The sequence below is a fragment of the Xyrauchen texanus genome, chromosome 15, assembly GCF_025860055.1.
Source record: "Xyrauchen texanus isolate HMW12.3.18 chromosome 15, RBS_HiC_50CHRs, whole genome shotgun sequence".
Taxonomy (NCBI): domain Eukaryota; kingdom Metazoa; phylum Chordata; class Actinopteri; order Cypriniformes; family Catostomidae; genus Xyrauchen; species Xyrauchen texanus.
The window spans coordinates 21,241,701-21,257,223 of record NC_068290.1 but is presented as its reverse complement, the minus strand read 5'-3'; the positions used below and the strand labels follow the sequence as shown (position 1 = coordinate 21,257,223).

General features: G+C 38.9%; 1 protein-coding gene across 4 annotated transcripts in view; it reads right to left on the bottom strand.

Annotated features, from left to right (window-relative positions):
• Positions 1–15,523, bottom strand: part of LOC127655621 (hormone-sensitive lipase-like) — a 46,093-nt gene that overhangs the window by 15,104 nt on the left and 15,466 nt on the right. For 2 of the 4 annotated variants that reach the window (XM_052143512.1, XM_052143510.1), the window contains 10 exons: positions 14,346–14,587; positions 13,036–13,320; positions 12,283–12,373; positions 11,989–12,015; positions 11,370–11,515; positions 10,814–10,999; positions 8,088–8,240; positions 4,570–4,714; positions 3,694–3,921; positions 2,651–2,791 (listed from right to left, as the gene is read on the bottom strand). In XM_052143512.1, the coding sequence (XP_051999472.1) occupies positions 2,651–2,791; positions 3,694–3,921; positions 4,570–4,714; positions 8,088–8,240; positions 10,814–10,999; positions 11,370–11,515; positions 11,989–12,015; positions 12,283–12,373; positions 13,036–13,320; positions 14,346–14,587 (1,644 nt within the window). The remainder of the gene's footprint in view (positions 1–2,650; positions 2,792–3,693; positions 3,922–4,569; positions 4,715–8,087; positions 8,241–10,813; positions 11,000–11,369; positions 11,516–11,988; positions 12,016–12,282; positions 12,374–13,035; positions 13,321–14,345; positions 14,588–15,523) is intronic. The other 2 variants (XM_052143513.1, XM_052143511.1) reach the window with 1 other exon arrangement.

The window sequence follows — 15,523 nt, the reverse complement described above, 5'->3', positions numbered from 1 at the left end:
CGATTAATAAAAAAAAGTTTAACGCTTTAATTTTTCTGAATCGCATTTAATGCATTCACCGTTAAGTAAGGATTAATTGACAACGGACTGTTGAGTTAATGAAAAATAATGCACAACCGAGATGTAATTGCACCTTGGGTGTGCATTATTTTTCAATAATTCAACAGTCATATGTGATATGGAACCGTTACGGAACCATTATGCGGTCAAGACATGGAACTACTTCATAGTTTTGCATTTACTCAAAAAATAATTGCACACCTTTGAATGTCCAGCATTCAACAGACCCGTGGTATAATACAGCATAAACACTGGTGTGAAGGGCAGAACCTTTGTAATGTGTCCACCCGGAGTCATTACATTGATGCACACGCCACAGTGGCAGAGCCCTTCTACTAAGATAGCCAACAAGCTAAGCATAAAATAGCATAACGCTGTGGTTCCATAGACATTCTATGGGTGGTATGTCTTAACGGGCTAGTTGACTGTTATGCTCTCTCCAATGATAGAGGAGGTTGTTATCTCAATAAATAAAATAATCTCTGACAGCACTTCCATGTCAGTGATAAAAAGAAAGAACCTTTTAACACTATTTGATGTACAAAACAAGCACAGATGGGACTTGTAATAGAAATCAAGTATTTTTCAAGCTATGTAAGGCATGTTTTAATTACCACGGAGGCACGCCAAATCTTAAAGGTGCATTCTGTAATTTGGGGCTAATTTAAAAGGTTTTACACATTTACGAATTGATTTTTTTTAAGAGTGATCTGAATGGTGTACACTCACATGAGATGAAGACTATACTCATAAAAGTTTTCTATAAAAAGCTTATTTATTGTACATAGTGTGGGTCACCCCTTCAATGTGTTTCGCCATGTTGACATAGATATACTATAACAGAAAAAGAAAATAATATATTTAATATGGTTTATTCCTTGCGAAGAGCTACAGTATCCATTAGGCTTGTCAATTGGGAAACTCAATTCGAATTTTAAATATATTCAAATTTTAAAGTCAGCTGATTTTCCATATTCCATATTCTCAAACGTTAAGTCAAAAGGAAAATGGCAGGGGAGGCCTTCAAGACAGTTCGCAATGTGTTACACTTGCACTGATGACACAGTTTATTACCCCAGATTCAAGCTTCATAATAACAGCAAAATACCACATTGTTTTTATTCAATGCAGTTGTATGTAGGGTAGCAGCAAAATTCCCAGATAGCTGAACTCGGTGGTGAGGCAGCTATGAGTACAGGCAAGGGTTGTTCAAACAGACGGAACACAACAGACTAGAACCGAACGCAAGTATCTCGACACATTTCCAAGTTGAACATCTTTCCTGACAAAGCATTTAAAATACTTATTGCTTTATCTGAGAAACGCTTATAAGAAAGAAAACACAATGGCCAAAGACGCCCACCTCCTGTAAGGGGCTGTTCACACCGAACGCTTTTGCAACCATCCAATTGTTTTTCTATATTAAAGCGTGCAAGACGAACGTATTTGTTTTGCTTTGTTTTTGCTTATTCGGTGTCTCGTGCAGGAGCGCTGTTTTTTAGATGCTGTGTCTAATAAAAAAGAACTTTAAAAAGCATCTTCAGACACCTGCTTTCTGTTAAACTGTATTTGTTGCGCTGTGTCTAGCCTTTTTTAGTGCAAGAATCTGATCGATTTAAAGTTAGTGTTGGCACACATCCAAAATTTGCATGCACAGTTTTAGCATTCGAAACTACTTTTTATTTTTCTAACTCTACGAATATTAATATTTCTAATTTTAATTTGACAGCCCTAGTACCCATGATCCTGCAGAGAAAGATCCACGAATAAGAGGCAAACAAAGAGCACCAAAAGTGCTCTGCAGCGAATATATACAACAAACTTAAAATAACTTAAAATTATTTTTAGTTTAATTACATCATTCATAATGCTTTATGGGATTGTAGTTTATTCCCACATGAAAGCAGGTAAGTACAGTCTTGTACCTTTTTCTTTTTGTCCGATTTTCAAATTTGGTTTGGTTCCTGACTTTTATTAAGAATTTCCTATGGAAGTCCTATGAAGCAAACTGCATGTGAAAAATACTTTGTACTGTGGGCAATGTTGGCTCTATAGGAGAGAACACTGAGGTCAAAGTGAAGCTGAGATATGCCATAATAAAAAGGTACTGGCCACAGAGAGACAAGCAAGAAATCACAGGATAGTGGGAACCACGGGTAATTTCCTAGTGTGCCTAGACTAGGCTTCCAGAAACAACAGAGGTAGACTGAACCACAACTTGCTTTCAGTGATGATCAGTTAAAAACACTCATTCAGCCAACACATGCTCAGACAGACCACTTTCCACAACACCATCTGTGGGTCACGCATCACAAGCTGGGGAGTGAGTTCGGAAACTACCACATATAGCTCTGAACAAATGGCAATTATCACCACGGAGCCAATTATATCAAGCAAAGCGCTACAAGGGATCTGTGCACATTAATTTAAACCTAATTAAAACAGATCAAATAATTAGCCAGCTGCACTATTACAAAGGCATTATCAGTGTGTATAGAGATTATAAACAAAAGACTGACAATTTGATGCATGCTGTTTTAGTCTAGAGTTAGAAAACGCGATCTGCTCTATTTCCCTTATGAATAGGTACCTGCACTTCCTCTGTCCAGCAGAGAATGGATCCAGTTGGAGGCCCCCTGTTTGAAGTCTTTGAGAACAAGGGCAGTATCTCTCCTCACCATGCTCAAAGTGCTCACCTTCTCCACCTGTTTCTTGGCCTGTGGCTCTGTGCCTACACACACACACACACACACACACACACACACACACACACACACACACACACACACACACACACATACACATACACACCACAGAAGGACAGAGGGGGACAAAAGCAAATAACATATTTGTCCAGTCAGGCCACTGTGAGTCTTATAACAGAGATTTTTCAGAAAGATCATGACTGTCTCCTTCCACCAACCAAAAGTGAAAGAACCGATTGGCTTGTTCGGAAACAACACTAAATAGTTTTAGTAACAACCATTGCAATCGGTATATACAACTTTTTAATATTAACTGGATATATTTTTATCTGGATCATTTAAATGCCTATCTTTGCTTTGGTGATTGGTGGATTGGATTTGCATGAATATGAAAAGCACTTTGACATTTTTTTTTTTATATTTGAATTTATTAATATAACTATTGGAAATATCCAGTAAAGCAGTGAATAGTAAATAAAAATAATAATTAGAATAATTTCAGAGTAATTTGTCAAATGGATTACTTCTATATTTATATATTTTTGTGATTTCTAGTGTGTTTTCATATTTTTAAATTGCTTACAAGAAACAAAATAAACTTCAACTTCATATTGTTATAGTTCATTGGTGGAGGGAAGAAAATAACAAGCCATGGGCCACTGACTTGACTTTGTCCTTACTATGATTAAAAAACAGTAAGAATCGAATCATTTATAACAAAATGCAAACCTATTAATCTATTCCTGACTTGTGTGGCTTCACTTAACGTCATCCATCTTCATTAAGGTGTCTACCTCACTAAACTGAGTTTGAATATGTTAAAGTTTTACTAGCCATAAATTACACATCAACCCTGGCCGCTGCAGCACACGTCACAGCACAATGCTATTTGTCATACAATCCCATTATGCTTCTATTTCAGACTGACCTGCATAAGCACTGAGGCAGCGTGAGAGCACACTGATGGGCAGCAGAGGATCTATGAGGGTAAGCAGGCGAGAGGGCGAGGCATACACGGTGAGCAGGGTTGCCGGGTATGCGGCAACGATACCATCTGGCATGCGCACACCATGAGACGCGGCCCGCATCGACACGGTGACACACAGATTTCCACCTGCACTGTCGCCGGCCAAACACACACGCTCACCAGTCCAACCTCAGGACAAAATGGAAGAGTGGAGGAGGAGGAGAGAGGCACAGATTAGAAAATGAAGTGGGAGTGATTAACAGATCAGAGCAAAACCTTCTGAAAGATGAGAGAGCTTAAAAGATAATTACACTCCATAATCCTTTACTTAAAACAAGGTCACATATTCATCACTGATCTAAGGCCTCTGGCTTGGTTTTCACACAATGACAACCAAAGAGAATTATTAGCAATGTGTGATGTCGAGATAGATAGCGGAGGTGAGAGAACAGTGAATGATGAATATGTTTATGCTTCTGAAGTCAGACTGTGTGTGATCTGATTTTCAATAGGCTTCACAACGTCTTTGTTCCCTATGAGATCTCAACAACAGCATAGCAATAATTAAGTTGATTATGATTATGGTTCAGTTTTTTGTCTTATACCTTAATCATTTTTCTGAAGTACTAATGAAATGACTGAATGATGATCAAATGAATTAAATTAACTCTGAAAAGCAGTATGGGAGATGGTTGAAACTGCCTTTATCACCAGCAGCCTTTAAATAATATGGATGAGGAGTTTAATGTTACATTTAATATGTAACATTAAACAGGTAAGGAAAAAAATATATAAATAAGAATCACTAAATGGACTAGAAGGAGTTATTTCTCTCACCTAGCAGATTGTGGTTCTTGATGGCCCAACAGTAGGCATAAAAACATTCCTCCAAAGCCCGAGGAAATGGTGCCTCAGGGGCCAGGGAGTAGTCTACCGAGAGGACAGGTGCATTCAGATCTTGAGACCAGCTCCTTAGATAGGGCTGGAGACAGATAGAGAGACAGAAATGAACAATCAAAACTACAAAATTCTTTTGTTTCAATAAGCAATACATAATGATGGTAATCAGTCAGCAGTACCGCAGGGTTAGAAATTAAGGGGCATTCAGAGCTAAACATGTCACAGAAAGTGACAAAAATCCTTAACTTAAATTGTTAAGTCTACAATATGTGAAAGAAAGTGAAATTTAAAGTTTTTATAGTAAAAAATGATTTAATTACTGATCTGTTTCTCACCCACACCTATCATACTGCTTTAGAAGAGATGGATTTAACAACTGTAGTCTTATGGATTACTTTTATGCTGTCTTTATGTGATTTTTAGAGCTTCAAAAGGTCTGGTCACCATTCACTTGCATTGTAAGGATCTACAGAGCCGAGATATTCTTCTAAAAATCTTTACTAGTGTAAAGGTGCGTACACACTGTCAGCGACATCGCGCGCGACAGCGACTCCATACCATTAATTTTCAATGCGAGCACAGCGACTTCCGGCTACACGAGCTGTCGCGACCGTTGGCGCTAGATGTGGGCGTGTCCAGTGACGCGACAAAGTTGAAACAAGTTCAACTTTATTCAAATGAAGAGCGACTAACGGAAGCGACAGCCAATAGGAGAGACGACGGGAGAGCTCACGTGATCCTTCTCTCTCTCTCTCAGCTCCTGCAGTAACGGAAAGATGGATGAAAGGCTAATTCTTGCGGTTAGAAATTTTCCAATGCTCTATGCTATGTCTCTTCCCACGTACAAGGACATTTTTAAGAAAATTACTGCGTGGAAAGGTGTATCTGAGATCGCGGGGATTTTATGGACCCAGACAGACCGGCATTTGCATTTTCGCCGCAGATAAACAGCCGCTATGGCAAACAGCACGCCTGGTTTCTCATTCATCTTTGATATAAAGCATTTTATGTACTGATTCCATTTATATTTAGTCTTTTCCCTCCAAAATGTTTGTTTTTAGTGGCAAGAAAAGAGATTCCCTGTCAACAGCAATGGAATGACATCCGTGAATGTCATTTATAAACGTTACTAGGCAACCAGTAGTGGGAACACCCACTAGCGACTTCACCGCCAGCCACTGGTGACCTGCAGCGACAAAGTTGCTGGCAGTGTGTACGCACCTTAAGAAAGTCATAGACAACTGGAATGGTATGAGGGTGAGTAAATAATAACGGATAATTAACAGTTTAATTATGAAGTCTTTTGTCTTTTGATAAGTTTGGCTAAAAGATGTAAACAATATGCATGTTAACATGGTTTTTAAAGTGATAAAATAGCTCACTAAAATTTTTTGCTTATGTATCAACTTTGTTGCCATGACGACAAAGCTGTAACCTTAAAACAACAATTTAAACAAATTTATAGCTTAAATAATACGAGTTAACAGAAGAAATAATGTCAGAGCCTCTGCGTCTGAGACCATCAATCCGTGCATTTTATTATGTGGCTTGTTGGGCACGTTACCACGGAGGCCTAGCGCATGTCGAGACTCACGCTATTCTCCACGCACAACTCGCCACACGCTCCACCGAGAGCGAGAACCACATTATAGCGACCACGAGGAGGTTAACCCAATGTGACTCTACCCACCCTTTAACCGGCCAATTGGTTGCTTAGGAAGCCTGACTGGAGTCACTCAGCACGCCCTGGATTCGAACTTACAACTCCAGGTGTGGTAGTCAGCATCTTTACTTGCTGAGCTACCCAGGCCCCAATGCAAGTGCTTTTATAAAATTATAAGATTCACATTTGTGCCTTTAAACCCTCCAAAAATTGGCCCCATTCGCTTCTATTGTAGGTGCCTCACTTTAACTGATTTCTGCTTTTTAAAAGAAGTCAACATTATGCCACAGATGTTGTCGACTGAGCTTAATTTGTATGGAACTTGAAATATTACTCTTAGTATGCGGCATTAAAGGATGACACACAGGATGTTAGCCTCAGTCACCATAAATGTTCATTACATAATGGTCTTTTGTCCATAAAATGAAAGTGATTGACGACTGAGGCTAACATTCTGCCTAACATCTCCTTTTGTGAACAGAACAGAAAAACAGAAAGTCATACGGGTTTAGAACAACATAACCCCTGGCAAATAATCACAATTGTCATTTTTGGGTTGAAATTGTCATATCTGCCACTTCTGGCTTCCATGCAGACTGATGGCAAAGATCCATATTTTTAAATTCTGAACTGTTCCCAGAAGTACATGCAGAGAAAGCAGATCTGTAGCTTGCATGCCTAGTTCCTCTCTGAACCCCTAAATCCTCTAGTTTCCTGCACTAGTTTTCTGGACTCTGTGTGATTACACTGCTGACAAGAATCAGAATCAGAGTCTTCAACACTAAATGCTCATTTCAAGTGGTTTCTGTCACCCTGAATGCCTATCTGACAGCACTGAGATGCCTCGCCAAGAGTCCTCGTAAGAAAACACACTTAAGGAACAAACATGCTTCATTCTCAGTCAGTCTCTTTGCCTCATTTCCTCTCTCTCTGTTTTGTTTTTGTAGCTTAAGACATGATGTGTGCTGACAGGTTTCACAACATGTTGCTCTGAGTGCCAGTTACATCTTTCATCAATGTGTGCCATTGTTGAGTGGTGCGCTATCAAGCAGCTAATCCACTGTTTCAAGAATGCAAGCTCATTCATTGTGCTTGTGTGCGTGTGTGTGTGTGTGTGTGTGTGTGTGTGTGTGTGTGTGTGTGTGTGAGTCATGGAAGGTGAATTTTGCATGAGTATGGTGTTAATCTGATACTTGGGGCACAAGACACAATGAAACACTAATGTCCAACATCTTATTCCACGTGCGAATTAGCCATTCTGCATAATACTAAACAGAACAGGCACTATTCAAAACCCTTGAATGAATGATCAGACGTAGATGGTGAACACTGCTTTCTGACTAAAGACTTCTCAAGAATGGATTAAATAAATAGAAAACTTCCATGATCAACTCACAGTCACATGGCTAAAATCTATTTAAAATGTAAGAAATGGCTTGTAGACTCCTGTATATTATCTATCTTTTAACCTATATTTTTTAAGTATGTCAAGATTTGTATAACATTTTTAAATTTTCTGAAGAAAATGTGAGTGGTGCTTGCCAATGCAAAACTGTCTGGAATGATTCTAGGGTGTTCTGGGTGGTTGCCAGGATGTTATGCAGTTGCTAAGGTGCTCCAAGTTGTTTTTCAGAAAATAGTTTTGTGGGTGCAATGGTGTGCTGGGTGATTACCAAGGAGATGTTAGATAGTTGCACAGTGGCCCAAGTCAAAAGAGCCCTTCCCCAAATTATTTTAAATACCCTAACCCTAAATATGAGCAATAAGTGAAGCATGAGGAGTTGAGAGGTACCTCGTGTGATTTGGAAGTCTGTGCTACAAAGCCTCCTCCGTGGAAGTGCAGCACCAGCCATGGGGAAGGAGGGCTGCGCTTACTCTTCAGGCCCAAGGAGAGAGAGATGTGCCCCCCCTCTGAGCGACACATTGCCAGCAGCTTCTCGCTATCCTGATGAAACAGTGAAATCAAATGGAGTTAAGCAGAAAAAACAAAAAAACAAAGACCTGCTGAGCTGGGGAGATTATTTCATTGCAACATAACTTCCTAAACTATACGTAATTTGAAGCTCCTTGATGTCTTTAGGCGCAAACTTAGAAGCCAATTAACTAACTCGTGCCCCACACGGGCAAAAAAACTCTTTCAGCCAAGAGACAAGAAATTTAACCCCACTGACTGCACAGATCTTAAATAAAATCACATTTTCAGAGCTGCATGATGAATAGGAGTTCAAAGTGTGTAACCAAAGTCATGGGGTGGCTGTGGCTCAGGTGGTAGAGCAGGTCGGCCTCTATTCGCAGGGTTGTCCTTGGGCAAGACACTGAACCCCAAGTTGCTCCCAATGGCAGGCTAGCACCTTGCATGGCAGCTATGCCACCATTGGTGTGTGAATGAGAGTGTGAATGTGTGTGTGAATGGGTGAATGGGACACCGTGTAAAGTGCTTTGGTAACCTCTAAGGTTAAAAAAGGCACTATATAAGTGCAGACCATTTACCATTTAAGCTTTTCAAACAACTATTACAACCAAGTCATCTACTTTACATCTAACTGAAGCCCTCCCCTGAGACAAGAAGTATTTAAGGAATTAGAGGGCTTAATATAAAAGATAAAAAGGAGACACAGGGTGCATCTCAGTCAGCTCCCTTGTTTAGTAGTCAGGGCACCGTTTAAGGAGTTGTTCATTTCTAGGGCTGTATCAATCAGCAAATTGCTCCAGTGCACTGAAACGTTCGCTTCCTAAAAATTCCCAAAATGCACTGTAAAACCAGGGAGCATGGTTGCTCACTAAGTTCGCTTACCAGAAATGTTGTCATGTCTTCTGAAGTCTTTGAAATCATTAGAAGACAACAACAAGTGTAAAACTATTAAGTCAGAGCCTTTTTTTCTCTTTAAAAGAGACATTGTTTGTAATGTCTTTCATCCATAAAGATATCTTCTGGATTCAAACTTACAAGCAGATTAACTAACTCGTGCCCCACACAGGGAAAAACTCTCTTTCAGCCAAGAGAGACAAGTAATTAAAACCCACTGACAGCACAGATTTGAAATAAAAACACATTAATACAGCTGCTTGATCAATAAGAGTTCAAAGTGTGTAAACTATAGTAATGTAAGCTTTTCAAAACACTAATCTAAGTAATCTACATTACATCTAATTCAAGCCCTCCCCAGAATGCACCGTAAAAACCAGGGAGCATAGTTGCTCACTAAGATCGCTTACCAGAAATGTGCATTCATGTCTTCTGAAGTCTTTCAAGTCGTTAGAAGACAAGTCAGAGCCTTATTTTCTCTTCAAAAGAGATGTTCTTTGTAATGTCTTTCATCAATAATCACCATGAAATGGAAAACATCTTTTACATATTAAGAGTTGTTAGAAGGTTAAAAATACACTCCTTTACATTTGTATGAATTATCTTTCATAATAACACTGTAGGTTTAAATATCTTCATCAAAATGCAGGACGATGTCATTTATATACAGCATTGTTGTTGATTAATACCAGCTGCGTTTTAAAGTGCACCTCATTATGACCTGTGCCACTGTTCATTCCTCCAACTGAGCATATTTATTTATGTAATGACAAGAGCAAGTAGAAAAAAAAACTGACTGTCAAAAAAAGAGAGCGTCTAATTATTATTGAAATTAAAAGTTCATACTTGAGTATGACATTAGCTTTTATGAGGAGGAGGAAGAGAGTCAGATGAGACTGTTGTGTTGAGACAAATTAAGGCATGGTTCACCCAAAAAAGAAAATTCTGTAATTTAGTCACCCTCATGTTGTTCCAAACCTCCATGGCTTTCTTTTTTCCCCTATAACACAAAAGATGTTTGGCAGTATGAAAGCCTCAGTCACCATTCACTTTCACTGTATTACAAAAAGATGCAATGAAATTGATTGATAACTGAGACAAACATACTACCTAACATTTCCTTTGATGTTCCAGGGAAGAAAGAAAGACATTTGGGTTTAGAACAACATGAGGTTGACTGCATGTCAGTTTTAATTTTTGCATGGACTCTCTCTTAAGCAGTGTTGGGAGTAGTTTGTGTAATCTAATTACTTTTAGGCACAAAAATGAGTGTAACACATAATATTTTAAATTCTTGTAATCAGATTACAGCTACTGACTTTCAAGGAAAGTAATCACTTTTAATAACATTACTTAAGATACAAATTAAAAAAAAATATATTAATTTGGTGTAATACAATTCAAATGTGAATTCATAGATTCATATGTACATCTGTTTGCATTTCTGTGCAATAATGAACAAGGAGAAATTAGACATTATATTTAAGTTGTTGAGCAGAAAAAAAATGTTTGTGACTAGTTTTTTAGAAAGTAAATTAAAAGAAATTAGTAATGGGATTACATTTTAAGTGAAGTAATCAGAAAAGTAATTCTGATTATAATTTTTTAGAGAAGTTAATCATTTGTAGTGGATTCTTTTTTTTTAATCTTACCCAACACTGTTCTTAAGATGCATGTTTGGATGTCAGTTTTATCTGTGTGAACTGTGGTACCTGTCCTTCCCTCAGCTCATATGAGATCAGTCTCATCTGGATAGGTGCTGGGCCGATATGAGCCGCCGGAGGAGACACGGTCACCATGTGGGTGGGATCCGACGCCAATGGCAGGTCAAAGACCATGGGAGGCACTGAAAGTGCTCGATTCACCTTCACTTGTGTGGCCGTCATACACACCAGACTCTTGAGAGAAACAGAGGAAAGGAGAGATGAGATAAAGCATCGCTTCATTACAATAAAAATGTAACTTTATTAAAAGACGACTGAAAAATTGTATATAAGAGCTTGGGCGGGTTATAGCTGTCTCATTATCAGTCAAGTGTTCTAGGTGAGATCTGGACAGCTGTAGCAAAAAATGTCAATAGAGTTTCGTCACTCAAAGGTATTGAATCTGAGCATAATTGTTGCAAACCCATCTGTCACAGCACAGACCCTAGTATAAGAAACCCCATTTTGGTTACAAAGTCAATTTTGACAAAATGTGTAGTTACAGCGTTTTGCCTTTGCAGGGTAGTGTAATGCAATAAAATGATCTCAGATGTTTAATACTGACTGAAAGCACTTGAGTCTCTGTAATGTTCCAGAACGTCTTCCAAAAATGAACATCCAGGTTCTGTGTGATGCGTTCGTACTCTTGACCTCTCAGTTCTGGGTCAATGGCATACTTTCCAGAGGTTAAGAATGAACTGGCTGCTACACCTGAGAAATACAGGCAAACAGAGACAGAATAATAGTTGTTTACATAACTGGCATATCATGTCATGGCATAATTTGTTGGACAAGGACAGTAATATGGAAGAGAAAGAGGTGAATGTGGGTAACCAATCAAACAGGAACACATAGATAACAGCTACCACCTGGAAATTACATCATCATACCTTGACAAGCACACATTAACAATGAGTTTAAAATTTACAAACAACAACAGAAACTAAATATCATCAATCAGAAATTATCTATAATCATAGTTATGTTTCATGGTATTTATATAGAACATGTTCAAAAAACATTAGTTGTAATGTGGTACCATTTTGTAAGTAAGGCACTGGCAAAAGTCACACTTAAATCACCTCTATAGAGGGGCAAAGGGTATTCTAGCAGGAAGGAGGACAGGTTAGGGAAGGACACAAGTTTCTATCTCAAACACACTGCCCTCTGTGAGAGCTACTCACCATATGGTGCAATATCTCCTGCCTCCACTAGGGCGCAGCATTGAGCAAAATAGATAATATAATGCTTCTGAGGGTCAGTGTGCTTTGATGGCTTATTTCTCAAGTAGAGAGTAAACATAAGCATATAGGTTGCATCTGTGACTAGTGAAAACCTGTGGTACAGACAGTATAGGTATGTTTATGTAAATGGTGTTTAATAGGGCTTAAATGTGACCATACTGCCTTCCCATTACACCGGAAATACATAAGGTAGTTCAGAATCAGATGATGTTGAAATCGACAGTTTCCACTTACCTATCCCTGATTGATGCTTCTTGTAGTTCTCTCCGAAGGCCACCAGGCTTATAGCAATTGACTGCAGGCAGGGACGGATGGCAGGAGTAAACTGTATAGAGAGAGAGAGAACAAGATAATCAGATTTGGAAAACAAATGCCAGCTGGTCTCAAACTAGACACAGCTAACGTCAGAAGCCAGGGGGCAGGATAATGTCCATACAATAATGTTCATCAATTACAAATAAGTAAGAACTGAATGCCATGATTTTATTTGTAAGATATCTTTCAAATTTCAGAGCGTTACAAATGGCTGTGAAGTGCATGTTTATTTGTGGCCACTTTAAGTAGTAATGTAGTCAGCTACGTCATTGCACTGCACTCAAGTCAGTGGAAACGCAGGCCAATTTTGAAAGAGGTTTGCAGATTCCCAGTCTGAGCATCGGCTCCAGCACAAGAACTAGCACCATTTTAGTCAAAAGGGGGAAAAGTGTATTTTCAGAGGTATGGAAAGTGTAAACAAACTGTAGACTTTAAATCAACTAGAAAGTTACCAATACAACAAAGGGAACTCTCCGCTGGCACACCAGGGGTCGTTCACTCACTTAAACAAAAATTTATGTTTTAACCAGCTTCAAATAGTATATAAAAAATAAATATTAGGAATATGTGCTCCATTCTTGCCTTATTTCACCTAAAGTATACACATTTACTTTTTACCACATGCTAATACGGTGTTTCTAACCTTCAGTTATATCTATAAATGCAACACACCTGAAATCCAACACAGCGGCCATAAAAGCAGCCTTTGTGCATGGAGGCAGATTCTCTGAGGAAGCTCTGACTGAGGCCGCTCTCCTCCTGGAAAAAGAGGTTGCCATGGCTGTTGTCATGAAGCAGTCTCTGAGCTAGATAGAGCAGCGCCCTGAGCTGACACAGAGCGCTGCAGTACGCCTGCATCTCCACTGCATTTTGGCTGGTACGGAAAAAGATTCTTCGTCTGTTGGATGTGATATCGCGTCCTTTATGGATGATGTGGAGGAGGCAGCAGCGCACCACCTGAGGAAGACAGAAAGTGAATGAGATAGGAGAGGAGCAGTAGGAGGTAACACAAGGTCATTCAAAAGTATCATACATATTGCAAACACATTTTACAAATTCATTATGGTCAACGTGGGGAAGAAAACGTAAAACACAAGGAAAGTTTGGACTGAGTGGCGCAAGACAAAAAAAAAAACTCCTTAAAGCTGAAGTGTGCAGATTTTTCAGTGTGCAAATTCTTTCTCTAAAAGTAAATAATTGTAAAAAAAAATATGTCACATTTACATTTAATCATTTAGCAGATGATTATATCCAAAGTGACTAACAAATAATTCTGCATTGGCTTCAGCACATATATTATCACTGTGGTGCTATCAAAACATCGCTCTGTTTGTTTGAGCAGGCCAACAAGCCCGACATAACAACATTGAGGGTTGGACTATCTGATTGGCCAACCAATGACAGATTGGGGGAGTGTTTTTATGAAAACTGTTTTAAAACAACCATTATTTTTGCAATTCTGTTTGGTGGTGCAAAAATGTACATTTCACTTTTGCTAGCTGCAGAGTACGTAAACCAGTTAATCATGATTCAATCGTTTAAATGAACTGTTTTCAATAGGGAGAAAAACAAGAATGATAAACATGCAAAAAGCCTCCTTTTCCCCTCATGCCAACTCATTAAAGGGTTAGTTCAACCAAAAATGAAATTTCTTTCATCATTTACTCACCCTCATGCCATCTAAGGTGTGTACTTTTTCTGCTGAACACAAAGTGAGATTTTTAGAAGAACATCTCAGCTCTTTAGGTCCATACAATGACCTAAAGATTCCAGTGGGTGAATCTATGTCTTTTTAAGCATTCCAGTTGGTTTTGGGCGAGAACACACCAAAATATAACTCCATCACTGAGATATTTTTCAAAAAATCTTTGTGTTCAGCAAAAGAAGGTTAGTCGTATCTTAGATGGCATGAAGATGAGTAAATTATGAGAACATTTTTATTTTGGGGTGAAGCATCCCTTTAAAGACAGTCAGACAAACACCTTAACAAGGGAGCGATATCCGTTGGCAGGAATATGAGGGTCAAAGTCAAAATGGTGGTAGATGGCAGCAAATCCAGTGATGACAGGCTCCAAGCTACGTGCATGCTCCTGAATAGTGGTCATGGTATCCACCAGGTGCTGAGCTGCATCCCCAGATTGGCCCTTAGTGACCCCCGAGAAAAAGGTGGCATTCTCTTCACACACGTCATACAGGGCAGTGAACACCGCCTTGGTATCCATCACTAAGGGGATCAGATGGATTAAGGACAAAATAATTACTTCAGATTGGTACATACACAGACACAACACTTAGGCTAATACGGAGATTAATTTTAGGGCAAAAGCTCTAAAGGAAGGGTTTGTGTAAACTTCTGTTACAGCTCAACCATAAAATCAGTATTTATTTATTTATTTTTTTAAAAAGCACTTTATATTCACTCGCTTAATCAGAGATCAATCAATTCAAAACTCTGAAGTACATCTATAGCCTACAGCACATCTATAACATCCTACATCCTACTAGGTCCACACATACTGTACAACAACACCACTAAAGAGTTTTACTAGGACACATTACAGTACATTTACGTCTTGAGAAAGCTGACTTTTAAGAAAACTACTGACACAGGAAGTGCAGAAAGCTATAGGCTTGAAGAGGAAAGATGCTGCGGACAACATCACAGGACATAATACTGAGTTACTAGAGACGAATGGTCACGAGTTCAAACACATTACACTTATCAGGATTGGCATGTCAGACACAGTGACAATACAGATGAGTGATAATCCACAAAAGAAAGGTATCTCAGTTCTAACAAGATTATGACAGGTGACTTAATAAGACTTCCTAAATAATCTTCCCTCAATGTGCATCAAACAACCTAACGAGTTGGTGGAGATGCTGACGGGAATCACAGGACCCAAAACACACCATTTGCATTACATTTTCAGCATAGTTTAGTGTTCAATCCCCTAAATACCTTCCCCTTTTGTGCACATTAAGATTCAAAGGTTTAAAAAGCAGTTATGTCCCATGTTCCACTCTCTTTCTCTTGCTATGAGACTTAAACTCTAAATTAAGACTTAAACTCCATTCTACCGAGGTATCCTCTCGTGGTCCCTTACTCTCTCTGGCTGTCAGTGATCTCTTCAAATTGGCCTGTCCTTAGAAAGGCTGT